At 40.4% G+C, this 27,366-nt stretch overlaps 1 protein-coding gene across 4 annotated transcripts in view; it reads left to right on the forward strand.

The window, feature by feature from the left end:
- The window catches only part of nhsl1b (NHS-like 1b), a 109,722-nt gene that overhangs the window by 11,632 nt on the left and 70,724 nt on the right, over positions 1-27,366 (forward strand). The window contains exon 1 of one of the 4 annotated variants that reach the window (XM_044168601.1): positions 12,780-12,879. The exons of 2 other annotated variants lie outside the window; for them this stretch is intronic. In XM_044168601.1, the coding sequence (XP_044024536.1) occupies positions 12,822-12,879 (58 nt within the window). In that variant the 5' untranslated portion in view covers positions 12,780-12,821. Of the gene's footprint in view, positions 1-12,779; positions 12,880-13,220; positions 13,276-27,366 lie in introns of those variants that run through there. One more of the 4 variants, XM_044168604.1, reaches the window with a different exon arrangement.

Raw genomic sequence — 27,366 nt, forward strand, 5'->3', positions numbered from 1 at the left:
AACTTCCATGTGTCAGTATTCCTGTGATACAAAAACTACTGCTACTCAAGTAGTATTTACATGGCCTCTTCATGTGTGTGTGAGCTGTAGTGTTGTAGTGTTGTGTGATGTCTGCATATGTTTGGCCCAAGATCTGGTGTCATGTTGGTCAGCCCACATTAACACTTAGGAGTTGTATATGAGAAAAGCAGGTGTGTGTGTCCTGTAAAACAACAATAAGATGTGTATCTGTCTGCCTCCTTTTCCTTGTCTTTTATTGACCTTTTTCCCATGTCTTATTTCTCTTATGTATTGCTCCTTTTCCCTCCCTTTTTCATGTCTTACATTTCATGTTTTCTTTTTCACTGTCTGTCATCTATTTCTCCATCCCCATATTCTGTACAATGTCATTTTTCTTCTACAACCCTATGAATCATTGACGAGTTAAAATACCCCTGTCTCTTCTCTTCTCTCTTTTCCTCTCCTCTGTGTGGATGAGTGCAGAAAGCAACTTAAAAAAACCCAAACCACCTGTTGTGTAATCTATATCTCCTCTGCACCATGCTGAACACATAAATACAGTGACACGAACACACACAGAGTGCTGCAAAGGTAATGGGACTGCTTTTATGGTTGAGATGCAGTTTATTAAACATGAAAGTTGCCTGAAGGAAAAAAGAGGATTCATGGACTGGTTGCAACATGTGTACACACACATCCACACAAAACAATAACTTGGATAAACACACACATGCACAAAGTCAGTAGCCTTGAAGCGGAACTGTGGGATCATAATTATGCTTTTCAATACATGTCATTTTTATGCATCAAAACTCGGTCATGTCAGTATGTTCTTACAGTGAAAATGATGAGTGTCCTGTTGGGCATATTTCACCCGGGCTATTTAACTAAATTAAAATTTTAGCTTCTGCATAACTAATAATAGCATTTTGTCTTATGAAACAACTCCATCCTGCCTGCAAAACGAGGAAATTTGGTTAGCACTGCAGACAGGTATTAAACACAAGTCACAGGAACAAACTGACAGCTTAATTTCAAATTGAGGGGCGTCACGATCAACTATTGAATAGTGTTCAGTAAATGCTCGCCTAAAAGCACCTACACACTCATTCTGTAGTCCTACACATCTGAGTATTCTTCTAAACATCCAGCTGTTTTGTGCTGATGTGTATGTGAGTGTGTGTATGTGCATGTCTGTGTGTGTGTTTTCAAAAGAACAAGAGAGCACATTTAGAGAGGCCCTCCCATGCCACACAGTGAGAGGGGATTTTCAGAGTCAGTGATGGGGATTATGAGGAATATGATTTCATACGGCTACAGAATGGTTAATCTCCTTAAGCCCTGCTGGAGTCTGCATGCCCATTCCTGTTATTGCCCAGTAATGGAGGCAACAGGAGAATGTACGATGGGAAACAACCTGTGTGTGTGTGTGTGTGTGTGTGTGTGTGTGTTTTGTACATGTGTCTTACCTGTTGGTTTATAAGTAAGAAGGGTGTGGAGACATGTAATTATGGATATCAGTAATTACTTGTTACTTGCCTGTTAGGTGAATGTTGACATTTTTGCTTGTTCTATAATATCAAAACGAGTCATTTTAATCCAAGTTCCAGCAAAGTGCTGTGAGTGAGTGCTGCTCACGTATTATGGCCACATTGCTATTTAGCTGCTGCTGTTGTTGGCCTGAGTTTTCTTCTGTCCCAGACGCCGAGGTTTGTGCTGGTCTGCAGATTTTCAGATTATACAAACCTGCCATTTTCCTGCCCAAAAACTTTCCCAAGACAAAAGTGCCTTGCTCAAGGTATTTCAGCAACTGTTTAGGGAGTGAAGGTGTTGGAATATGAATGGTCAAACCTTTTGGTCACAAACCTGCATGTCTACTCTTGAGGCTACTTCCAGCTTTGTGTACGGGTATGTTGACTCAGCTGTGTTTTTGACCTTCTCTTTCTCTTTGTGTGTGGAAGGAGACTGTGTGTGTGTGTGTGTGTGTGTGTGTGTGTGTGTGTGTGTGTGTGTGTGTGTGCAAGCTATGACCATTATAGTTGTTTGATTAGGTGTGTTCTCTAGGCCCAGGTGTTTTTTCACAAAAGGTTTCAGATGCCCAGTGATGTTGGTTCAACACAGCTTTCAATGTGTGCACTACGCACCCATGTATTCATTTTTTCAATAAGAATGGGAGGTTTAATTCCTGTTACCGTTTTATAATAGATAGCTCAATCCTTACCCAGATCTATATAGATAGGACTTTAACCACTGCACCATCTGTGGGTACGCCATCCCATCAGCTTTCTTGTCCACTAATAGAGAGTCTGTGAAACAGTATTGAGACTTCTATAATTGTCAAATCACATAATAGCAAAATATGAAGTCAAATGTGATCAAACTAAGCTGTAAAATCAAGAAATAAATCTGACAATATTAACTAAGGCTAACTAATGATTAATTTTATTATCGGTTAATCTGCTGATTATTTTCTTGATTAATCGATTGTTTGGTCTATAAATTGTCAGAAAATAGTGAAAAGTGTCGTTACAATTTCCTAAAACTGATGTCTTTAAAAAGTCTTTTGTCCAACACCCAAAACATTTTCACTATCACATAATGCATAGTATAACAGTAAATCCCCACAATTGAGAGGCTGGAAAGAGGGATATTTTGCTTAAAAAATTACCTAAATGATGAATCGATTACTTTTTATTTATTAATTAATTAATTTTATGTCTGTTGTCTAATCGTTTCAACTCTCAAATCAACATAATATTTTTCATGTTGGTAATCCATGTCCCGTGAGCCATACATTCACATGGGTTAAAGTACAATGTAAAAAAATGGAATTGGATTAACAGACTCCACATAAATATGGGATGTTGTATGTCTGATATTTAGGCTTTGAGGCTTATTTTCATGCCAGAAAGTGAGTAAAACCCTTTGCATGTAGACTGGTAAATGTAGTTAGTAACTGGTAAACCCATCAGTTGCAGATAAACTTGCACTCTTGCTGTTGAGGTTGATGATTATCATTCTGAAAGAATGAAAATCATCAATGAAAGAGCGCATCAGTTCCAGCTGTAGCATAGAACATTCTTGTGCAGTGATGCTAGTGTATCAGGTAACTTATTGTGCACCTGTCTGGTGTCATCTGGGCTGAAGTCGTTGTAGGGCAGTTTCACTCCTGTTGGATTCACTGCTGTTTGTGAAGGATCAGGTTCCTACCTCAGCGATAGGCATTTTGTCTGTATTCAGTTTGTGTGTTTCAAGTTGCACTGTTTCCACTGTAATTGTATGGAGTCATGAGCTTTGGGGTGTAATTGTAGTCTAACTCCTTACTTGTTTTGCTTCACTTGATCCAAGTGTAGGTTTCAGCGCAAGTTGTGGTGCTTTTTTTCAATCAGATAAGTGGGAAAGTTGTGCAGATAAACTTGGATTTATTTGGGTGTATATTGTGTGTATTCCTTCTCTTAAGTCCTCTCAGCTTTATAAACACAAATTCTTCCCATTTGTCTTCCTCTACTCAATGCACCAAACCGTCCATAACTGCCTCTCTCTCTCTCTCACTCACTCACTCACTCACTCACTCACTCACTCACTCACTCACACACACACACACACACACACTGAAACGTAATTCCTTCGTTTCATCCGTTAACCTCAATGAGGCCCACAGCAGCTAACAAGGCGGCACCACATAAAAGACCCCCCCTCCAAGCGCCCTCAACCCCAACAATGTGCCCCTACTGTCTGCTAGAATCGAGCTGAATTCCCCCCATCAGCTGCGTCTCCTGCTGTCAGGGCCTCACCTCCACTCCACCCCCAAACTCCCAGGACTGTTGGAAAAACTTGGTTTAGAGGCCCAAAGGTCCTGGAAGAAGATGGGGTAGGAAAGCAGGTTAATAAGCCCAGTAAGGGCTCTTGGCCTTGGGGGAGCAGAGGTCCTCTGGGCCCCTGATACCCTGGAGGTCTGGAGATGAGACTGAGGGTCTTTGTTGTGGGAAGACTGAGGCAGTGATGAGTGGAAATGTCAGATCCCCTAGGGCTGGGAGGAAAAGAGAAATCCATCAATCTTTCTCTTTTATCAATTATTTATGAATAAGTCTGGTCTTTGTACTTCGTCCTGTTATCGTCTCACCAGTTTTGCCATTTAGCCTTTTATGTTATCTGATCTCCCACTCTTTCTGTCTTTATTTTTCTCCCTTTCTCTTCATTTGCTTCTTATATATATAAAGTAAAAACATGGAAACACAGCACAGTAATGCAACAGAACAAACCTCTAACCTTCTCCCTCCATGACTCCTACACACAGCTGTGGAACAGAACTTATAAATAATGTTGTGGTTATTCAAGTTTTTCAATTTGACAGAAAAATAATTATATGGACACTCAAGGGCACTTGATAAATGCAAACTTTCACCAATGCAGAAAATGTATACAGTTTGCTGTTACAGTTTGAGTTAACAGTCAGAGACATCTTTAAACCACATGTGCTCCTGCAAACACTGCCATATTTATGAAACTAACTGAATTGTTATCAAAGAAAATCACCGTGTGGTGGAAATCTTCATCTAGGGTTAAATACCGAAAGCTGGCTCTATCTTGGATCCTGTTCCCAGTTGGCAAAATAGCCATATTAATTAACTGCTGATGCTAATTTCTTATCAAACCTTTTATCTCGCTCTTTTGATTAGCAAAGAGCAACAAAAGATTCAGGTAGCAGGTTTCTCATTTTTAGTTGGCACTGAGCATCGCTTTTACTGATTAAAATGACAAACATCACTGGTATGTTATAGCAGCTGTAACTAATTAATGTCAATTCTGCAATGGCTTTAATTAAACTTCCTTGTTGCCTGCTTGATGTACTCTCTGTAAGCCGGTGTCTGTACTGTACAAAGATTATTTGTGAGAGAAAAAAGAAACATCACTATGTAACACCACTGTATGATCCGAGTGAACTGTTTGTTTTGTACTGTAGTTCAACAAGACCATTAGAGTGGGGACTAGTAGTAGAGAAATGATCTAGCTGATCGCATCATGCCAATTTCAGGATAATGTCCCAGTTAAACTCAGGACCTCTTCTATTTGGAGCAACTAGCATGTGAAAAATAAGGTGTAAAAGTCAGTAGGCTAAAACATTTCTTTCACTGTGCCAGGTATATTGAATGAACATTTCTTTTGGTACTTGTTTCATTTTTAGGTTGTAGCTACAGGTTATGAACATTAGCCTGCCAGCAAAAGGTCATTACAAATCTTATAGTTTTATTTATTTATAACTTTGGTAACTTTCAAATGCTGAAAGCCAAACCTTTTTATGTTAAGGGATTTGAAAGGATTCAGATTCAATAAGTGGTTTCAATACTGGATTCAGATTAGATAAAATGCTATGGAAACTCAACCCTCCAAACTACCAAAACATGGTAGACGATTGGGTCAGGATGTAAGTGTCCACCAAATATCACGAAATCTGTTCAGTCTTTGAGATCCCCTGGTGACAGGTGAAAAAGACAGCTTAAGGCTACAAAACTCAGAAAAAAGGTCAAACAACAATCAGAGGACCAGCCACTATGCATAGTGGATTGAATAGTTACAGGCTGCCAGACTAGTGTACAGTATCAGCCATTTTAAGGGTAAAACAAATTTCTGGCCTTCTTTATGGTTTTCACACAGAATACATAGAGGCACATTTCATTGAAATGTTTTCTTCTTTTCTTTTGTTCAATTTCATTCTACTTAGCTTCCAAACCTCAGTCTTTAGCTCATTGCATTTCCTCCCTCTCCTCTCTTCAACCTCCCCTTTATTACTCTCTCCTCCTCTCCTTTTCTCTCTCTCTTTTATGCATCTGTTCTGAAAGTGTTTTTTGGACTGATCTGTGTGCTGTTGAGGCTGACAGGCAAGTGAGACAGGGCTATACACAACATAGGGAGGAAAATAGCGGCTAATTCCTTTTGGCAGACCAGCGTAGTTACACACTTAAAATCACATACACACACAGACGGATTCTTGGCCAGTCTTGAGCCCTCCCAGGAAGCTGACCGTTCTGCCACAGTCCCAACTCAGTGGCTCAATAGAAAGAGAGGTAGCTGAGAAAGGGAGGGAGCGGAAATGAGAGGATAAGGTGGAGGAGCTGAGAAGGTGAGAGGATAATAAGTATGAATAGAAGTGTTGGAGACAGCTGGAATAAAGAATAGGAAGTGAAGGAATTTGATGCCTTAAATAGATGAGTAACCACAGCCTTTAGTGCATTCATGACAAAAAATTATTAAATGAAACTAAAGCTAAATTGAAACTATTAAAGCCATAAAATACTGCTACATTCTCTAGTATTATAGTTGCATTTATCTACTTTTGGACTGTACTTATTAGAAAATCTATAGACCTTTCGTAATCAACCTTGATCAGCATTTCAGCATCGGAGTATTGCCATTGTTTGTCATTAGGTGTATTTCTCTATTTGTATATCTAATTTTTTTAATGCATTGTATAAAGATGAACAAGCATGTCAAACTGTGAATGTTGAACAATAACCAATGCTGCATCTCAACTATATATGTAAACAGTGAATATAAATAAGATCAAGGTGCTTAAAAAGTATCCCCAAATATAACAGGGTTCCTGAGTTCGTGATTTACAGTTTTTATAAAAACACTAAATGTGTCCCAGTACTGTATTTTCATCAGCCCCTCTGTTAGTGCACATTATGCTATTTGTGGCATAAAATAATCATTTTCTATTCAGGCATATGACACTGCAAATGAGTTGGCGCATGAAGAAGGGGGAGAGAGAAAATTCAGAGAAGAATTAGAAGAAAGAGGTCAGGAGGGGAAGGGGCAGGATGAAGGGAGAGAGGGTAGAAAGGAGAGGGGAGTTTATGGTAAACAGCCACTAACAACATAACTGGGTGTCCTAATTGGACAGGGAGGAGTGTGCGTGTTAGAGAGAGTGAGAGGCTCTCCAGGAAAACAGCTGTCTGTGTGGTTTCATAAGGCTGGGGGCACTAGGTCGGAGGGAGCCCCCTTAACCAGCTAAGCCGTCTAAACACACACACACAGACACACACACCCTCTTGTCTCCTCACCATATGGGAACCCAACCCAGTAGGCCTTTCATGTGGTTGTGGGCTGGGGAAGGGATGGGAGGGGAGGCAATTTCAGGAGCAGGGAGGTGACACACAAGGTCTAAGCAGTTCTCCTCTTCCACTCCTCGCCTCATCCCTTTGTTTCTGCTCAAGACTTGCACAAGTTGGGGTACATGTTTTTTTTTTTTCAGGGATTTGAAGCAATAGAGTGGTTTGTGGTTTGGGTTCAACCCCAATAGTTTCCCATTCTCCACCAAAGTTTGGGCGTAGTGCTTTGGGTGTAGTTGACTAAGTTTTGCCACATGTGCGCTTAAGCAATTAAAGGTTGCACCCCGATACTTTGTGAAAGGCTTTTTTTGCCCACTCACTCAAAACACTGATGTAATACAATTGGATAGGCATTGGCAAGTACTGGAATGAATCATGTAACTTCTAAATATGTTATAAATACATCTATAAAGTGAACATAGCACAAGAAAAGTGGCTTTTGCAAAGAATAAACTAACTCTCATTCTCCCTTTACACTGACAGCCTCACCTACAGTATTTTGAAGCATTTGTTGAACTACAAAGTCCAATTTTACATAAATGTGTGGTGCTGCCCTTCCCATTTCAGCCTCTCTCTCTTCTCGTTTAATCTCTCCTCCCCATCACCCGGTCTCACACAGAAGCCCATTGTATGAGCTCACGTCTACCAGCCACTCATAGCATGGCCCAGACAGCTTGAAACGTAGTAACACCATAAGTCACACATACACTCACAACCACACACACACACACACACACACACACACACACACACACACACACACACACCAGTTTGCTCTCTGTAGCTGGTTTGTACTTGTAGGTCACTGGGACATTGTAAATGGAATCAGGTCACATTTCCATATACCCATGTAGAAAGATGAAAGTAGACTTTAGTATCACTGTAGCAGATGTAGTGTCAGATTTCCAAACTTTACATTCCCCTTTCGCACATAACACACACACACACACACACACCACACACACACACACACACACACACACACACACACTTACCTTGATATGAATATCACATCTAGCTTCTGCACGAGGATCATGTCTTTTCCCTCAGGTGTGTGTGAGTGTTTTCTCTCTTTATCTTGTGTTACCCTCCAGCAAATCTGACTGCTCTCTTCATTTCAGTTTATAAGTTTGTTCACTTGCTTCACTCCCTCTTCTTTAATGTTTGGGTTTCCTGTTGATAGTTATGGCTATGATGACCCTGATAATGATAGAGAAGAGCTCGATATTGTGGTCAACATGAAGAAGCACAGTGATCAGTCTCAGTTTTTTTGGTAGCCCATTTAATTATTTCATTGCACTGTTTGCATATTGAGTCATTGTAAAGGCACTACATGAAGCTGATTAGTAACAAATCACTGAGACTGGCAGTGTTTTTTATTAGTTAGACTTGGCCATGGTGTATTTTTTGTGATTAATTGCTTTATGGCACCAAACAGGAAGAGTGCACTGTTCCTCCTGCACAGCTTAGGTAAAGCTGAGTTTCTCACAAATGCAGATGGCAGAGCAAATAAATTAAAACCTGATGGAATAATGACTCCCAAAATTTTCGTCATCTTGAAAAAAGTGAAAAAATAGGAACTAATCTTGACTGGTGCTATACAACTATACATACATTCTCAATTCACGTTTCTCTCTTTTACTGAACTAAGACCATCTTAATTGCCTTGTAATTCATCGTAAAACACACTTTGTTCAAACTCAACAGAAACAAAGTAAAACTCAGCAAAACCGTTTTAACTAGTCTTACCACTGTTCCATCTGTGGTTTGGTAGAAATAAATCCTTCATTCACAGAGTTCGATGTGAAAAATAATCTGGCTCTACAGCTGTCGCTCCTTCTCTGAAGCCCGACCTCCCTCTCGCTCCTCTCTCGCTTGACGCCTCTCCTGTCCCCGCCTGAACCTGCCTTGACTTCCCGTCCCCGGAGTCAGAGTCCTGGTCGGAGCCGCTGTAAATCACCTCGATACTGTATTCCCTGTCGTCAAACAGGCCTCCGTCTGTCCCGGTTCACTGGGAGGCTGCCCGCTTGCCCAGCTCTGGTGCCATTCCGGCGCCTGTTAGCATTTCCCGCTGTGTCCCCCACGCCCCGCTCCTGAAAACCTCCTCCTCTCGGCCGTCCAAAGCTTGTGTGCTAGAACCGCTAAGTTAGCTGCACAGCTAACTGAGGGATATGACAGGCTGTTCATGAGCTGGGGCGCATTCGTTATGTGCTTTAATAGCAGTTTGCATTCATTGCATTTAAATAAAACTATTGAACATTCTATCGAACAATTTTCGTGTTGCTATTGACGAAGTGTCTCGCCAGTATATATCGCTATTGTTTTATCGCCCAGGCCTAATACCCCAGCTGTGACACAATCAATCATTTCCACTACATTTTCTTCAAAAGTAATTACTTAAATTAAAGGTGCCCTGTGGAGTTTTCTTGTAAACAAAAGTTATGCTTACGTTCAGTGTTACTCGCTAAAATGCGTTGTGTGAATTGCAGCAAGAACAGGCTGTTATATTGGCCAATATAGGCTTTTTGCAGTTATTTTGTATCAGTGTATATGTTGGCTGATCAGTAACAAAAAAATGTCAATACAGAAATGCCATACTAGGTTTACAGGATTACAGGGTTGGATTCATTGGGCACACGCTTTACCAGGTGAGCTACCGGGGCTCAGATTTTTTAAATTCACAAATATAAATAACAGTGGCAGCCTCAAAAATCCAGTATCGGTCTGTCTATAGTGTGTATAATGTATACAGACCTTCGGGATCGGCTCGGGACATCTCTATTATCAACAGGCAGCATTCTACATGAAATGGAATAAAATGTTGAATTCATTCATGGACATACACACATACCATCATTGCTCTCACTTGTGTTTCCAAGACTTACATGTACCATTTGACAAGCTCTGAACCCCTGAGAGACACAGACACTGTTGCTGCTGCCTTTTGTATGTGTGGCAGTGTGCCCTGCTACTGTGTGGTGGTGACATTTACTGATAGCACTCTCTTGCTGTCTTTTCTCTGCTCCATCCCTCTGCTGATACTGTCCAGACACACATGCACAAGTCCACATGCACATAGTGCTGTCTCATGGTGTCAGATATTAGACAAATTGGTACTTGTTTTCGTTGCATGTCTGTGTTCATTTCTTCGTCTACCCCTTTGCTTGACTATGACTCATGGGATACACTCATGATCAAATGTTTCTAAGCTCAATCAAACATCTTGATTGCTTCATTCTGTGGTCTCACTGGTGCCAGACAGCGAAGCTTGTCCTCTATTTATATGTGTGTTTCTCTCTATGCAGATCTGTGTGTGCACCTCTGTATCCCTAATTGTGTTTATGTGTGTCTGATTGAAGGCCTTGTCGACTTTTCTCATGCTGCTAATGAGTGTGAATTTGGCATCAAAAGCTGAGGAGTGTGAGAAAAGGTCTGGTCTCTCTCACACACACACACACACACACACACACACACACACACACACACACTCTCAGTTGAAGGCAGAGTTGAAATGCAAGGCAGCCCATGTGGCAGTGTTTTCACTCCTGCGTGTCAATTCAGACCAAACCCGTTCAGCCACAGCAGCACAGCCTCACTCTGTGTTTGCTGGCATATTAGTGTGTAGTTGTTCATATTCAAAACATCCTTAACAGTAGTCGGCCTATTCAGCATATTGTGGGGTTTCTATGTTGTTTACTCTTTGACTCTATTATTTTTCATTTAGCTGTTGGCTCTTTTCCTCCTCTGTGCTGATTTTCATATTTCTCTTTCGGTATGTGTGTGTCAATCACCAGGGATTTCTTAGGTAGGGGTAAGTGAAGCGACATGGGAAACGAAGAGAGGAAGGAGGAGAGGAAATGCACAGAGAATGAAAAGAAGGAGGAAGTCCTTACTTTGTGTGTATGTGCGTTTGTGTCAATGCTGAATGCTGGTGCCACTCTACCGCTCTCTGATTTTTTGCACGTACCAGATTGTTGACATGTACACTCTGGTGGACAGAAAAAAGTTGCAAAGACATGTGAGAAAAGGGGGAGTATGAGGCATTCAAAGACAAATGCGCTAGAAAATGGGGTTGTGAAGGAAATGAGGGATAGTGAGATTAACCACGAATCAGTCCACCATGGATGTATGAACTGTGGGGGAAGATAGAGAACAAGAAAAAGAATCCAATCTACTTTAAAAACTATAGGTGTACAGGGATTTTCCTAGGTGTGAACGTGGCGTGTACAACTTTTGTAAAGCAGGGATTTGCAGAAAAGGCAAAAAAAAAATTGTGCAAAATAAAGCCCTTTTCAAACAGGTTAAAATAGTTTGTTTTGATAGTGAGAAAATATGAAAGAAAGGGAGTATGTTGATTTGAATTTGTCAGCCACTGTACACTATACTTTTTCTTTTTAATGCCAACTAGTTCCTTCCTCTCTTACTGGTCTTGGTATTTAAGTTAACTTCTCTCCCTTTCCACACTTCATACCATTAACCATGAACTAACCCTTTGTCAGAGATGCATTTCCCAGTATCCTGTGGGAGATGGCGCTGTCAACTACATCCTGTTCCAATTCCTGTCCCTGTCGCCATCCTCCCTACACCCCAGACCCTTGACCATACACTCAGACCTCAGAGGAAAAACGCTCTTAATCGGACAGCTGTCTCATCCAGTCACCTCCGTCAGATTGTTCCCTCTGATTGTCCAGTGAAGCGTCACCAGCCACAGGATGTGACACGTCTCTCACCACTGTTTCCTGTTGAATTGGAAAAGTAGAGCAGCAGTGATGAATTGGCCTGCGGAAAGGGATAGTCAAAGGATTTCCGGATGCTTTGTAAGTTATGATTAAGGCAAACAATGTAAGCACCAGTGCTGAGAGTTGTTCATGCACATAATTACCTTTTTCACTGGCTTTAAACATACTGTAGGTCAGAGTTGATTTTACACAGACTAACTTCAAATGACATGCAGAAGACACATGTGGTTGGAGGCAACATCACAATTTTAGTCCATCTCACTGATCAAGCCTGTTTCTCCTATCTTGTCTGGTTCAGTTGAACATTGTTGCTTTATGAGTGTTAGTGATCTTTGTGAAAGCCCTCCATAATCACATCAGGTGGAGAAAGCTCAGTGTCATTTGTGTGCTTGCAACGTTTTCGTTCCTGTGTTTTAAATGTGAGCCCTATGCAAGGTAAACTGACTCACTTGAAATTAAACCTGACCATTCTTTAGGCTTGATTGCTCAGCAGCTTAGCCCTACAAAGAACCTATTTCAGAAGTGTGTATAAGTGTGTGCTTGCCTGTGTATGTGCCGATGACCCCCAACTTGATAACTGAAAGGGGCCTGAGGAGCCGTTAGAAGTGAGTATGGGCCATGCTGTATCGCCCTGGCAACAACTGCCACTGGCAGATAGCATCCGCATCACCGTAGCAACCTTGGGGTTGGGAGGTTACTGGTTAGGGGGCCCCCTTGAATGCACCACTCCCTCTCCACACACACCCCTCTTTCTTTGTGACAGGTTTTTGATTGGCCAACATGTGTGTGGGCTCTGCACGCGTGCAGCGAAGCAATACAGAGGTTGCAGAGTGTGATTGTGAGTGCGTGTGTGTGTCAGTCAGTGTGTATAGTCTTTAAACTGATGATAGCAGTGCCATGGTAGTTTTGGTGTTGTGTAAGGGCCAAACTTTTCACTATGTTTGCAGCAGTGTAGTGATCAGATAGCATCATGCCTGTTAAAGGGATACGGATTTGGAGCCGGAAGCGAAGGAGGAACCCCTTTGCAGGTAGACGTGTTTGTGTGTATGTGTTTCCTTGTGTGAGTGTGTCTTTTGTGGAAATGTATATCTAGGCAAATTATTTGTACACACTTGCACGTGTTCACAACTAAACTCACTGGTAGAATGAAACAGCTGAGGGTGTGATGTGGAGCTAAAATAGAAAGAGAAATGTGTGAACATTGTGATTTGGAAAAGGAGAGGAGGGAGCGATAGGGATACAAAGCTTGTGGTAATTAGAAAACAGTGCAGTATGTAGGCTGTGAGCATGCTTTGTTCAGGCTGTTGGTTTGAAGAGATGACATGGCAAAGAGCAGCAGGACCCTGGATTTTAGGACTCAATTGAATGGTGGGCAGAAGAGTGAATGGAAATTGATCGAGAGATAGACGGACTTGTCACTGCAGGTGATGCTTCTGATTTATGTTATTTGTGTTGATAGTTAATGGAATGTGTGTGGTAACAGGTGCAGTGGCTTCTCTCTTGATCTAAACAATTGTTTTATTGCTGACGTCTGAATTATGAAAAACTGGTCTAGCTGGCTAGTTGTCTGTAAGTTTGTGCATTTTAAGATGACTATGCATTGTTTAGTAAGTGGTTTACATGCATTGTTTAGCTTGGATGTTCAGATAGACTCTAGTGACTACATGGTTATGTTGTTTCTTTTTCCAGTTTCACAGTCTTTAGCAGGTCAGAAGGTGTAGCCTTTAGTCCAGTCTGGACAGGAGTAGGACCACAGGACGATATTATTACAGTAACATAATGTGTCTATTTACCATCCATTTAAATAATTTAACCTGTATTATTGTATTATTAATTAGGGGTTTCATATTTGGAAATACATGACACACTACACCTTCCTCCAACAGAAATAAGTGGAAGCACTCAACTTATGTTGACCTTGATGCATTTTGTGAGTCTAAACAACAAGGATTTAAAGAATTAAAGAATGTATGTTGCATTAAACCACATGCAATGAGAACATACAGTATTTTCTATTATAGTCTGAATTACTTGTTTATTAAATACATCTAGCTAAAGCTAATGCAATTCAAGACAACAGACCAGCAATAAATTCAACATAAAGCTTATCATAATGAGTTTTTGTGTGCACTGTGTGTCAGGGACATGTTGATTCTTGTTATTGTGGAGGCTGTAATTTGTGATGCTGTTGAAATATATTGCTTTATATTGAAAGGTTTCTAATAATTTCTCTACCTTTTCTAACAAAAACAACATGATAAGCCTAAAAAGGTCTGATTTATTGCAGGGCTGTTGTATTGGATTTGATTGGATTTAACAAAGTGTACCTTATAAATTGACAACTCTGTGTATTTTGTGGGTTGAAATTCTGCTTTAACTGTGTAGAATATACTAGAAATACACTACCTAACGGACTTCAAAACCTAAAAACTTTCCTACAGTAATATTATAAGCATACTTGACATGGTGAAAAACATAATGATTTAAAAAAAAATGTTTAAGCTCTTAGGTTATACGGGTCGGTTCCTAAAATTTGATTTAAAAAATCCCAATATATCGCCTTGCTTACAGTATTGCAATATATCACAATATATTGAATCGTAACCCCTGTATCGTGATAAGCATCGTATTGGCAGATTCTTGCCAATGTGCAGCCCTAGTCAAAACAATAAGGTGTAAGGAATGAGCAATAGTGACTACCCAGTCATCTTTTGTGTAGCAGGAGGAGAAGAGGTTTAACTCATTTGTATCATGCAGCAGGTTCTCTCTCCCTTTCTTGTTTCTGCCAACACACACGTACGCATCAAACACTAATGCCACGCCACCCTCCACCACCCCTCTAACCACATATCCAAGGTGTGACTTTGCTTATTAGCAGTGCTGCAGTAGTATGCATCAACACATTTCTCTCTCACCCTCTCACACACATCACGCTCTTCTCACTTTTCCTGTTTTAACCCACATTATCAGTTGCTATGCATTTATTACCTTCTCCCTTTCTTCCAGTGTGATTGAATTTTATCACGCATGATGTTTACTTTTTTTGCCAAGCTCATCTTGACCAACCACATTCAAAACAAGATGTGTTTTATGAATGTAAATCTAAAATGGAATTTGTAAGGTATAATTTGAAATGAACTGCAATGGCTTGAAATTTAAGATGTGATAATAAATTTAACTTTAAGCTTTAATTTCAATTCTGTTTTCTCAAATCAAATTGCGTTCCCTGAGATGCAGATAAGCAAAGATTCAAACAAACCAATAAAATGTGTTGTTACGACTTGTACTAGATTTCCTTCTTTGCTTTGCTTTGATTTATCAAAAAATTGTATAATATGTACCAAAAAACTTGAGACCATGTCAAAGAGTCTATGTCTGCAGATGGAAGTTTGATTGATCGACCTTCATCATGAGGGTTTCCGTGTACTGAATAAAGTGAGTGCAAGTTATTGACAGTGTGCAGGATTCTTGTGAAAACTAGTAAAAATACTCCTGTTTCACTCTCCAGTGTTACTGGATTGAATCTTTGTAATTAATTGAGAAAAGAAAATTCATATTTGTTTTTGGTCGAACAGTCAAATTAATTTTTATTTAGTCACATAGAGTGTCTATTATGCATCTCTGTATCAGTCATCTCATGTCTGAAGCTCTTTTATCTCCCTCCCTGTGTCCCTTCATGCCCTTCCTCAGCCTCTCTCTCTGGTCCTCCTCCTCACTTCAGTCTTAATGGCCTTGCTGAGTACTGACTCATATACTGCAGTCTTTCTTCATTCTCAAAGCTTCAGCACTTGGATATTGCTTCTTGAAAGTGTCAGAAATCAATGCAAAATTTTAAAGACTGTATTGTGTAAACATGAGCAGGAATGCACTCACACAAGCACATGCAGAGCATTTACCGTGACACAGAAACATCTTGGCCCTCACTGCCAGTAAACGAGCATTTCCTCTTTCTCCAGAGACATTATTCACAGGATATTTAAGTGCATGTCAGCTGTGTCACTTCTTTATTTCACAATGTCTTGACAGCTCTTGATAAGCTGCCATCATACATTATCTACTCAAGCTTCTCATCAAACTGTAGGATAATCAGACATGTTGGAACATGACCCTCATAAGCATTGAGCAAAACTCTCTTGGGGGTATTTTTGCTTATTATTATTATTATTATTATTATATTATGATCTTGATGTTCTCTCAGAGGATTTTATTGCTATGCAAAGCTTCTTGGCTCCTGATCAGAGCAGAGAACTATTACTGTCATGCCACTGTGGTCAGTCAATTCATGAGTTTACTAACTATTTAGAGTACAAACTGGTTCTGTAACTAATCATTAAGTGATGGTAACACTTGGAGGGATTTGATTCATGCTTTCCATGCTAACAACTAAATATTTAAAATAGCTTTGAGGTACTTTAACAGAGATGTGTCCACCAAATTGTCCTGTAAATGAGGCTTCCAATTTTTGATGACATTTTGTTGCTATCAAGTTTGAATGCATTTATTATAAGTCTCTTTGGACAACAGTATCTGCCAAATGAAACTAATGTACTGTAATGTTGCTCTCCTCTTCTCTCCACATGGTTTTGATCTGGGACCTGACCTCTACCTCACTTCTATCCGACCACTATACGGCCCTGTCTGCACAACTCAACAGGTAAGTGCTTGTATTTGACACACTGACGTTTAACAAACAATTTTTCCACTGATTTACAACACAGCACAGTTTTCTCTCAAGGTCCAAATGTTATTGTAATACTAGTCACTTCACCTGCTCTCTTCTTTGTATCATCACCACCTCTATCTTTGTCTTCCCACTGTATACTGCAATTTACAATTTAAACTCTCCACAGACTGTCACAGTGACTGTTGGAGCAGGAAGCTAATTTCCTGAACATTTCAGAAGGATGCCAAGCACTGATGATTTACAGATTTGTTTTAGGGTGATACCCAGGGAGCTGAGAGATGTACCTTTGGAAATGTGGTTAACCTCTGAGGCCCACAGTTGTAAAATTGCAACATCTTTTTGAAACTGTCTAGTAGTACCTACTGACTGAATGTAGACAAACACTGCATATCCTCTAAATTGTATCATAGCAACATTTTTGTCAGGAAAATATTAATACTGTAAGAGATACCACATTCTAAGTTCAAACAACTTGTTAAAACCCTAACCCTTTTTTTAAAAATATATCAATAAAATCAATTGGGTTGAATGACACAACTGTGTTGTGTGTTTGGGGTAGGTAAATGTTGCGTGTGTGCAAAAGTGTGTTTCTCAGGTACTGGAAATGGCCCAGGGTTGTCCTCTTGACGTGGGAACAGAAAGTGGAATAGTGTATCTGTGAGATCATTACCCTCAGTGTTTTTTCAATCCTATACCATGCAGAGCCCACAGGTGCCGTTCTGTTTTCCTCCCTCTGCCTTTGTATATCTCACACACACACATAAATCAGTCATACACACTTGGAGTGCCTTTGGTAACCACCCACAGAGACTCCAGTTCCTTCAGCTCAGCCATAAAGTGTTTTCTCACTGTAGTGCGCTGACCTGCTCTCACACCCCTATGACCCATATCACTTCCCTTCACACTGGTCCTCTTTCTCTCTTGCCAACAGCCTGTAGCTACAACTGACTTGTCCAACCAGTCCAACTGGCCACTTAGATCCCAAGATTTACAAGCCATTTTCAGTATGTAACAGGAAAATAAATGTTTTTGTGAACCTTTTTCACAAAAGGTTGGAAAGATTCCACACAGTTTGTAGTTGTGAAAAGGCAGTCTTTTTAAATAGTCTATTTTATTTTATATTTTACAGGGACAATGTACATTGATCAGCATCACTGTAAATGTGCCATTTCAATTTTCAAGTATTGTTCCCATTCAAACAACAACTTTAGCCACATAATAATATGGATGGTGGTCAGGGCTCCAGGGTGCGACCAAAAATCTGTCAAGTTTGACAGCACTAGTGCGCCTGAAATTAAGCAGGTCTGATAAAAATTTACAAAACAACGGCATCCGCAATCGATTAACAAGTGGACAATCTTCCCTTGCTCTAGAGAGAGAGTCTTTTGTTTAATGTAGGTTTACTTATGCCATTGTTTTGTTAAAGCTTGTAAGTGCACCTGTTGGCACCATGTTGGTTTAGATCGTTTCCTCCTCCACACACGGCTCACCTGCTGGAATTGCAGGTGAAAAAATCCAAAACGCGAGTTGTGTTTTTTGGGCAACTTTATAAAACATACTGCTGTCAAAGAAAATGAACAGAGCAGAAACAGAAAGAGGTGGGACGGTAAGCGGGTGCGTGTGCAGGAGTCCAGAGGTGTAGGTGTGTGCGTGTGTACAGAAAAGAACAGAAGGGAAAAGCAAAGTGAACAGATTAAAGTAGTTTGTGAGTAAACACTAAAATATGGTGGAGAATTAGGTAGAATTTAAAATGGTAAGAAATAACTTACTAGAAATAGGGTAATGTATTAATGTATTCTTTCAAATATTAGCCTATATAACGTAAATTGTTCACTCCATTTCAGTTCAGTTTGGCTCATTTGAGCATTTGGAAGATGCTTATAAAGTTGATCAACAAACAATCATTTTGAAAAACAGTTAAAAAGCAGTTAAACTGTCCTACACTGGTCGGTATTCCATCATAGATTTATATCTGTTGTATATCTGTGTGTGCAGATGTGGATGTGTGTATTCAGGCATTGGTGTATGTTAAGAACTGTACAGGTTCTCCTGGGCTTTCTTCTTCTGAAATGAGGATAAGTGTGTGTGTGTGTGTGTGTGTGTGTGTTCATGCGTTTGTACTGTAGTGCTGTATGCTACATTCAGACTCATCTGTGTCTCTACAGGTTATTAACTCTCCAATTCTCAAGCTCCAAAGCTCTGAGCCTTTGGGCAAGAATGAGATGAACTCTCACTTCTCTCTCCTTCTTTCTTTCCTTTCTTGTAGGAATATAAAGTGTTTGTCTTTTTGTAGCTTTAGTAATAATCACAAACAAACATTTGGAACAAACGTCCTCAGTTATTTATCAAGAGTTTAACACTTGTGAAATAACCAAAATTGTTCTAACTTAGGACCCCATCGCTCATGATAAGTAGCTGATTGAGCAAAAAGGTTTTCAGGCACTTTAACACTATTTTGTTTGCTTCTAAACCTGTTATGCCTGAACTGCAGGCCTCACTTGCCTCAGTTAAGGTCAGTGTTCATGACTCCATCATAAGAAAGAGACTGGGCAAAAAACAGCCCCAGACCATCACACTACCATCACCATATTTTGATGTTGGAATGATGTTCTTTTTCTGAAATGCGGTGTTACTTTTACACCAGATGTAATGGGACACACACCTTCCAAAAAGTTCAACTTTTGTCTCGTCAGTCCACAGAGTATTTCCCCAAAAGTCTTGGGGATCATCAAGATGTTTTCTGGCAAAAATGAGACGAGCCTTAATGTTCTTTTTGCTCAGCAGTGGTTTTTGTCTTGGAACTCTGCCATGCAGGCCATTTTCTTATGGTGGAGTCATGAACACTGACCTTATCTGAGGCAAGTGAGGTCACATTTAAGTGTGACAAACATGCAAAAAAATAAGAAATCAGGATGGGGGCAAACACTTTTTCACACCACTGTATATGCAAACTGACTGACTCAGTTTTATCAAAAGGTCAATGACAAAGTATGGCACTGAAAAAGTAATTAATCCATGCAATTATTTGACACTGAAGCAAAGCCAGTTGTGAGGCAACAATCTTTCATTTTTGGAAATCTGCAGCTATGGCCCAGTACTTTAATAATGGAGTGACTAGTGTGTTGTCTAGACGAGTGGTAGATGGAGAGATTGCTCCTAGAAACAAAGTAACATAGAGCGTGTCACCCACAAATAACTATATTTACACTTTTGACTGAGCCAAGGCTGTACCCTTCACTTGGCTATGTGAGGCAGTGTTAGAGTATGGTCTACTGACTTTATGACTGGACTTTTATTAAGGGTCTGGAGACTGTGGAGACTACTTGATGCTGTATTATACAGGAGTTGTTAAAACATCTGTTGTCTCACTCCACTAATGCTGGAGTCTTGCTTGAAAAAAAAACTTAGATTATAGCCACAATTTGCCAAAGAATATAGACAACGCTACCTTTCTCTTAGCCATTTCTTGTCTTAACCTTTTTATCAGCAGCTTTGAGGGAATTTGGTTTGTATGCTGTTATTTTCACGTGTTGGCAGTAGACACATTCATTTCTTTGTGCTTCCTACGTTGGACCCGTGGTTCATATTCTCCTCTCCATGTTTTTTTTGGCAGTCACCAGTGTGTCACATGTAGCCAGGACTTAATACTGAAGGGTTTTCCCTGGCTTTCAGAGAGCCTGAACTGTAACCTCAGGGTGGTGGATTTTCCATGAGATTAGACTAGTGAAGTCTCAACACTGCCATCACGCTTAATCCGTAAAGCATTTACAGTACAGTTCATAGCTGTTTGGACGGTTACATATCTTCTGTTGTTTTGGCTTTGTTTTACAACATAATGGTACCAGCTCTTACTAGTAACTGATCACAGTATTATACATACATCTCTGCCATAAATGTGAGTGACTGAAAATGTTTTCATCACAAAATATTACAGAGAGCTTGCAACTAATAACATTCACATCCATGTAGGGTTGGGCAATATCATGATATATGTACTGTCAGAAGATAGGGTAAACATCCCTATTAAGCCCACCAAATCCACTTTTCAGATATTTTTAATATATACTGCCCCAATTTAAGTAAGAACATTTGAGTTAAAATGAAAGTCTGATCTCTCATTAGAAGTGTCATTAATAATTAATGTATACCAGTTTCTAATGTTTTTATTGTTTAATTTGTCAAAATATGTCAAAAGTCTGGGCACGTTAGGTACCCATTAAGCCCAGGGGTGTTCCAAATAAGCCCACTTCATGATTTGTTAATAGATAAATATATATATTTAAAAAAACATCTTAACTGTCCAAACTTTTATATTCAAATCTGTAATCTCTTAGCTCTCAATAGCTATTTTCATTTAGTCTCCACTCCTATCCTGTGGCCTGTAAATGGCATTTGAAATAGGCGTGACCAGCCTTTTTGCTGTGTGGTCAACGTAGAAAAAGCTAAACTTACAACATGTCCTCTAGTTGTTAAAATGCTTGCTTAAATGTTAATGTGCTGCAGACAACAGCCTGAGGAAGAATAGTGCAGTGCAAATGTTACATAATAAACAAATGAAATCACAGAGTCCAGCTATAATGGAGGTATTCTTCCCAAGTACCTAAGACACCTAAGCCGATTTGAACACAGTTGGAGGCCCTGGAGGAGAAAGGTACAAGTGGAACTCAAGATACAATGAAAAATACACAATACCTGTCTTGGACAGAGCTGCATTTCATGTTTTCATTTTTTTGTTGGAAAAACAATATTCTTCTTCAGCTAGTAACTGAATACATGTGTGCTGTTATGATGGGTGTAGGGTGTGCAGTTTGAGCACCAGAGGGTGAGACAGAGCAGCAGAGATTTGTCTGGTAGTCTTTGCCTGCTACAGGAGGTGGTCACTTGACTGGATTTAAAGTGTGCACAGATGGACACACATGCTAGTACAAGTACACATACAAAAACAAGTATATGCAAACACATCGAGAAATCACAGTGTGAAATACACACCCAGACACATGGACACCTCAACACAGACATAGACACACACCTGTGAGCAGCCTCTCAGACGCATGCAGACAGACAGGCATGAAGACCGGCTATAGGCGGACACACACACACACACGCACAGCAGGAAAGTCCCTACTCTGTTGGTGCACCGTGGGTGGGTGGCCACGACCATTGGCCTTTGGCTTTGAGTCCGAGGTGGGCTGAGAGTTTGTGTTCTACCCCCTCAACGCAGAGACACAAAGACAGGCTGTGTTTGAGAAAAGAGAGATGGCATGATAAGACGAAGACGAGAGAAGTCCAGAAAAAGGGGGAAAAGACCGAGAGAAATGTTGAAACAGTGATTTCTGGGATGTGCCAGTGAGATTTGAGATCAACAAACAAAGAAAAGCAAGTTGAGGAGGGAAGATTAGCCTGAGACAGAGAGAGATGAGAGATGAGAGATGAGTAAGGGATGTGGAGAGATGGAGAAAGACAGATGGGGAGAAGGAAAGAGGGAGAGAAATGAAGGGTGGCCAGATGGAACTCCACTCTCAAACTTTTGACAGCTCGTGGGAGGAATATCTTTGGGGAACTATATTTCTGATTGTTGTGTGTGTTTGGATACTTGCGTGTTTTGACAGTCTTTTTGTGTTATATGCTTAATCATAGCATAGCAAATATGAACTCCCTCTTTGTTTACATTACTCAGTGTGGGTGTGTTCCACTCAGACGCTCTATTTTGAGTTGATCTATTGTGTGTGTGTGTTCGTGCTCCCCATTACTCCCATGGTTTGTCTGTAATGTGCCTTGAAACCCCAGTGTGTAACGGCTGGAAGTCAGCGCTGCCAGCTGGTCTGGCCAGCAACTGCTGATCTGGATTCTGCTCTTAAATCCCTCACTAATGGGATGACTTGATTTGGGAGCTGTTCTTGGATCAGGAGTAAGGAAAGTAAGCCAGCAGGGTTGTAGACAAGAATCTGTGTGTGTGTGTGTGCGTGTTAAATTACGGCTGGTCTCAGTCCAGCGTTTAAAGGAGGCTTGTGCTGGGTTGATGTAGTGCTATGAACCAGGATAAGAGGGATGAGCTCAGAATAACGAATGATTTTGCATGGTGTGTGTGTGTGTGTGTGTCAGACAGCTCACAGCTGTAGAGGGCAAAACGCCAGACCCAAAGTTGGCCCCCTTTGTCACGGTAACGGTCGGCCTGCCGTCTGCTCATTCAGCATAATTTACTTTGTCTCTCACTCTCACTGTCATTTTGTCTTTTATTTTGTGTCTCAATCACTTTCTCTCTCTCTCTTTCTGTATTTCAATGTGCCTCTCCCTTTTCTTTTCTAACTCCCATCTCATTTTTGCAATTAATCACTTTCTACTTTTATGTCTTCTTTTATCCCTCCACATTGTCCTCCTCCTCTCTAAGTCAGAGTGTTTATGGAAGAGTTGCAGATACTAAGTGTGTTTCTGCTGAGTATAAACCCACATTCACACATATTTATACACACACACACACACACACACACACACATACACACAGTGTTGATGGGTGAGGGCCACACACACACTCCAATGGCAGTACTGCAGGGCTGCTGCTACTGTTATTTCACACATCCTGGTTTTTATTAGAGTTTTCCTCTCACTGTGTTCCACTTGTGTGCTTGTTAAAAGGATTTAATTATGTAAACACATGCCGTATAATACTCACACCTCTTAGCAGGCTGTAAACTTGCACATGCTGATTAAAAAACACCTTTGCGTTCATCATTCTTTTTATATTACAGTGTCTATGCATTTTTTCTCAATTGTTTTTTTTTGTGTATCTTTTTTTCACTTTGTTTCTGCCTCACACTCCCTGTCAGGTGCACACGCTCTAACACAAAGAAAGAGGCTTCAGCAGTAGACTGTGACACCTGTAGTATGCAGACCCCAGTGGGGTTTGGTGGGTGTGTTGCCACATTGGACTCCTGGTGGGCTGCCGGACTGGCTGTTAGCACATGAGCTGAACTTTGTCTCACTTCTGTCTGACAGTCCAACCCTCCCCCTTCAGATTCCACAGGTCTCTCCCCCAGGAGTCCAGCTTAATTTTTGTAAGAAATTAATCTGAAACCATGGCCTAGAGTGGTTGATTTGTTTTTAAAAAATGCACATCATTATAGTAAAATTATTCAGGGACACTGGAGCTTATCATGGCATTAGGCCTAAGGAAGGAAAACAGTCGGTCCCAGGACTTTAAAATTACAAAAGTAATCCTGTTATTTTTTTAATGTTTGTATTTCCTTAACAGTCCCATAACAAAGTGACGGCAAAGTCCCAACTATTGTAAGCAGTGATGTGAGTGTCTTTTTTTTCAGTGGGGTCTCTTCTTATTTTTTTAATTAATGACGTATGGTTGGTATCTGCTTAATTTATGACCTTGATGTCCTTGACAATTACATACATGTGAAATACATGAATTATATGGTAAAATACATACCAAATCAGTTCTTATGCATGCATGCACACACCATAAGGTATGTACTCACACTCTGTTGAGAGACTAGTAGTAACCTTTATAGTTGCAACATTAAACACTGAATGGTAAGGCAACAGGTCTGATAAATGACAGTGACGACTGCTGACTGCACTGACTGCTGGAATATCACTGCGGGAGGTCGCAGTTGAATAGACACACGTGTGTTTTGTCAGCATGGAGCTCGCTGTTTTCACAACACTGCACACGGATGTGACACAGCATACAGTTTACAGACATGAACATTAATACACACAAGCGCACTTGCTGTCATATGTGCAGGGAAGACATATACTACATAAAGTATCTGCAGGAAGTGAACTCTTGTGTTCAGTATCACAGCAGAGTTATCTGGAAGCTCAAGTGAAGTTCAAAGAGTTTATGGTGTATGTCTGTGTGTATGTATTTGTGAGTGTGGAAATGTATGTGTGCATACCCGTGTGAGTCCACATTGGCAGTATTTGAGTTTGTAGTCCTGTATGAGCATGTGCATGTAAAACTAAACATTCTTCTGTCCTGACCGGTGCTTCCTCTCAAACAGCTGCTTGTCAAACTGCTGTCACCACTCAGGTTTGGAGAGAAAAAAACCTCTCACGTGCACACTCGCGCTTTCTTGACTGAGCACCTGTGAGATTTAAAAACCGGTTCAGCCACATGTCAGAATTACACAAGCCTAGTTTAAACACTGTTGCAATGACAAACATGCTGTCTGTTCAGTTCGTAAATACACTCAATAGGGAACTCCTTTTGGACAGTCAAACTAGGTTCTTAAATCCCATCAAGACACTGAATACTTAAAATGTTTTACCCACCCATGATTACCCACCCTGACTGAATTTTTGATTTTGAGTTGCTGAGTGGATGCTCTTTATCTGTTTGTACACAGTCTATTATTTGCATGGTGATATGCAAGTGTGTTGGTTTACTCAGGTGCCAGGTTTCAGATTTCATAATGTGCTTGAGAAAATAATTTTCTACAAGTCATATCTGTTCAGTATAAAGCTGAATAGAAGAAAGTAAAGGTTGTGGATAACTGGATATGTAACTATAAATATAAACCTTGTCACTTCACTTGCAAATGTTCACATACCCACAGTCCTTTTCTTATATGTTGAAATTCACCATCTGCATATGATTTTATAAATACCACAGTCTGTGTGAAAACTTCAATGCATATGCAAACGACATCTGGCCTCAGGTCTGCTGGAAAAGCTCCTCCACTCAGGCATGACTGATCAGGAATGCATAGAGTCGACCGCACCCTTTCTCCCCTTCAACCACTGGACGCAGGCCTGTTGTGTGTGTGTGTGTGTGTGTGTGTGTGTGTGTGTGTGTGTGTTTGAGTGTATGAATGCTCTGCTCAGATTACCGGAGTTCATTTGTCTCTCAAACTATAGTGCCACTCCTTTCTCAAACTTGTGTTCTTTTAATGCTACTGTATCACCTCCTTGCTCTCTTCCCGTTTTCCTTCTGTCTCTTTCTCTCTCGGTCACGCAGACTAACACAGACGAGGCCTCTCACCTCATAAATCTACAGCATGAAGACGGGGAGGCTTATGAATGTTACACATATGATCATACACATACTGGAAGAAGTGCACTCTCCAGCCTTCATGCTGCACTTGGCTGTTTTAACAGATGTGGCTCAAACGCACACCCAGTCTGTGCTTCCTTGTCCTTTGTCTTGATGATGGTGCATTTGCTCGTAAAGTATGCGTGTGTGCAGGAATTAAACCCAGCATTCTCTGGTTTGGTACACAAAAGTACACATTTGCGCACCAAACAAATGTGACTGACTTATAGCCATACTTAAGCTTGGAAAGTTTTGGATCAGGAGAGAGAGGTCAAAGGAATACCTGTGTCACTTTTCTCTTTGTCTCTGCACGCACTCATGACTCTTAGATACACTCATGCACACATGTATATATACACACACACATTCTTAATTGCATACACACAGGACTGAGAATGGTGCTTCCAGCTAAGCTGGCAGCTTTTACCAGAGAATAATAGAATTAAGTAACACACACACAAACAACGCTTTCTGCTGGAATTATAGACGTCGGAATAATGGAGCACGTGGGCAGAGGAATGAGGGGATTTGTCTTCAAACCACAGTGAATTGACAAGAGTTGCCCCCAGGGGTTTGGACCAGCTTAGTCGCTGTCTAACAACTCCACACAGGACCCTCTGTGTGTGTGTGTCCTCGAAGGGGCTGTTCCACAGAGGCCAAATATAGGCCTTGAATGTTTGAAATAGCAGTGTTATCCCTGACTAAAGATTGATAAAGAGAGATATCTTTGCACACACACACCCATAAACACACAAATATACTTTATTCTCTTCTGGCCATGAGATTGTGTTGTTTATTGATTGCAGTCTGATAGTTAAGTGTTAGGCATGGACATACAAACACACAGACACACGGACACTCAATTTTACGGCCCATTTAACCTTTCAGTGAAGACCAAAGGCTAGACTCACCAGCAGAGAAGACTTTACTCCTCAGAGGAATTTCAGTCTGATGGTGTCCCCATGTGTTTGGAAATAGTAATTACACTTCAACAAGGCAAGGTTTAACAAATGCATGGAAAATAAAGTTATTAATAGTATTGAACATCAATTGTTAAAAATGTGAAACAATGTTTTTTATTGGTGATTCATCTGTTGATTGTTTTCTCAATTAAGTTGAAAATTGTCCATTAAAATTTCCAAGGTCCAAGGAGTCCAAGGTGGCATCTTCCAGTTCCTTTTTTTAAAATCCAACCATCAGACAAAAGCCCCAAAATATTCATTTAACTATCATACATGACAAAGAAAAGCAGCAAATCCTCATATTTGAGAAGCTGGAATCAGAGGCATTTTTGCTTGGAAAAAGACTATTATGTAATTTAAAAATAATTGCAAAATAATTTTTTTGTCAATTGATTATTCAACTAATCACTTAAGCCCTTAAACAGAACACACATTATATAAGAACAGATAAATACTGGGATGTAAGTTATTTGAAAAAAAGAAAAATCATTTCTTGTGGGAATAGTTTTCCTCATGTTTAAGAATATCCACAATAACTCAGCTTCAACAGACTTCAAAGCTCCAGAGGGAATCAAGGGCCTTCAGTAGCACCATCCAACGCCACCAGAGGGCTGTTGCTGGGCTACCTGCCATGTCCCGTTTTCCATCCTGCCCCGCCCCCTAGAGGTCTGAAGTTGCTAGGAAGCTAACCAGATAGAGGGACATTTTATACTGTGTGGCTCACTTTATCCTCATCCTCCTTATCCATTATGATGTGCATTAGTCACATTTATTCACTGTCTTCTCCTCCCTTCCGAGACTGCTGTGTGATCAAGGTTGAGTT

The sequence above is a fragment of the Siniperca chuatsi genome, linkage group LG16 (genome assembly GCF_020085105.1).
Source record: "Siniperca chuatsi isolate FFG_IHB_CAS linkage group LG16, ASM2008510v1, whole genome shotgun sequence".
NCBI classification, from domain to species: Eukaryota; Metazoa; Chordata; class Actinopteri; order Centrarchiformes; family Sinipercidae; genus Siniperca; species Siniperca chuatsi.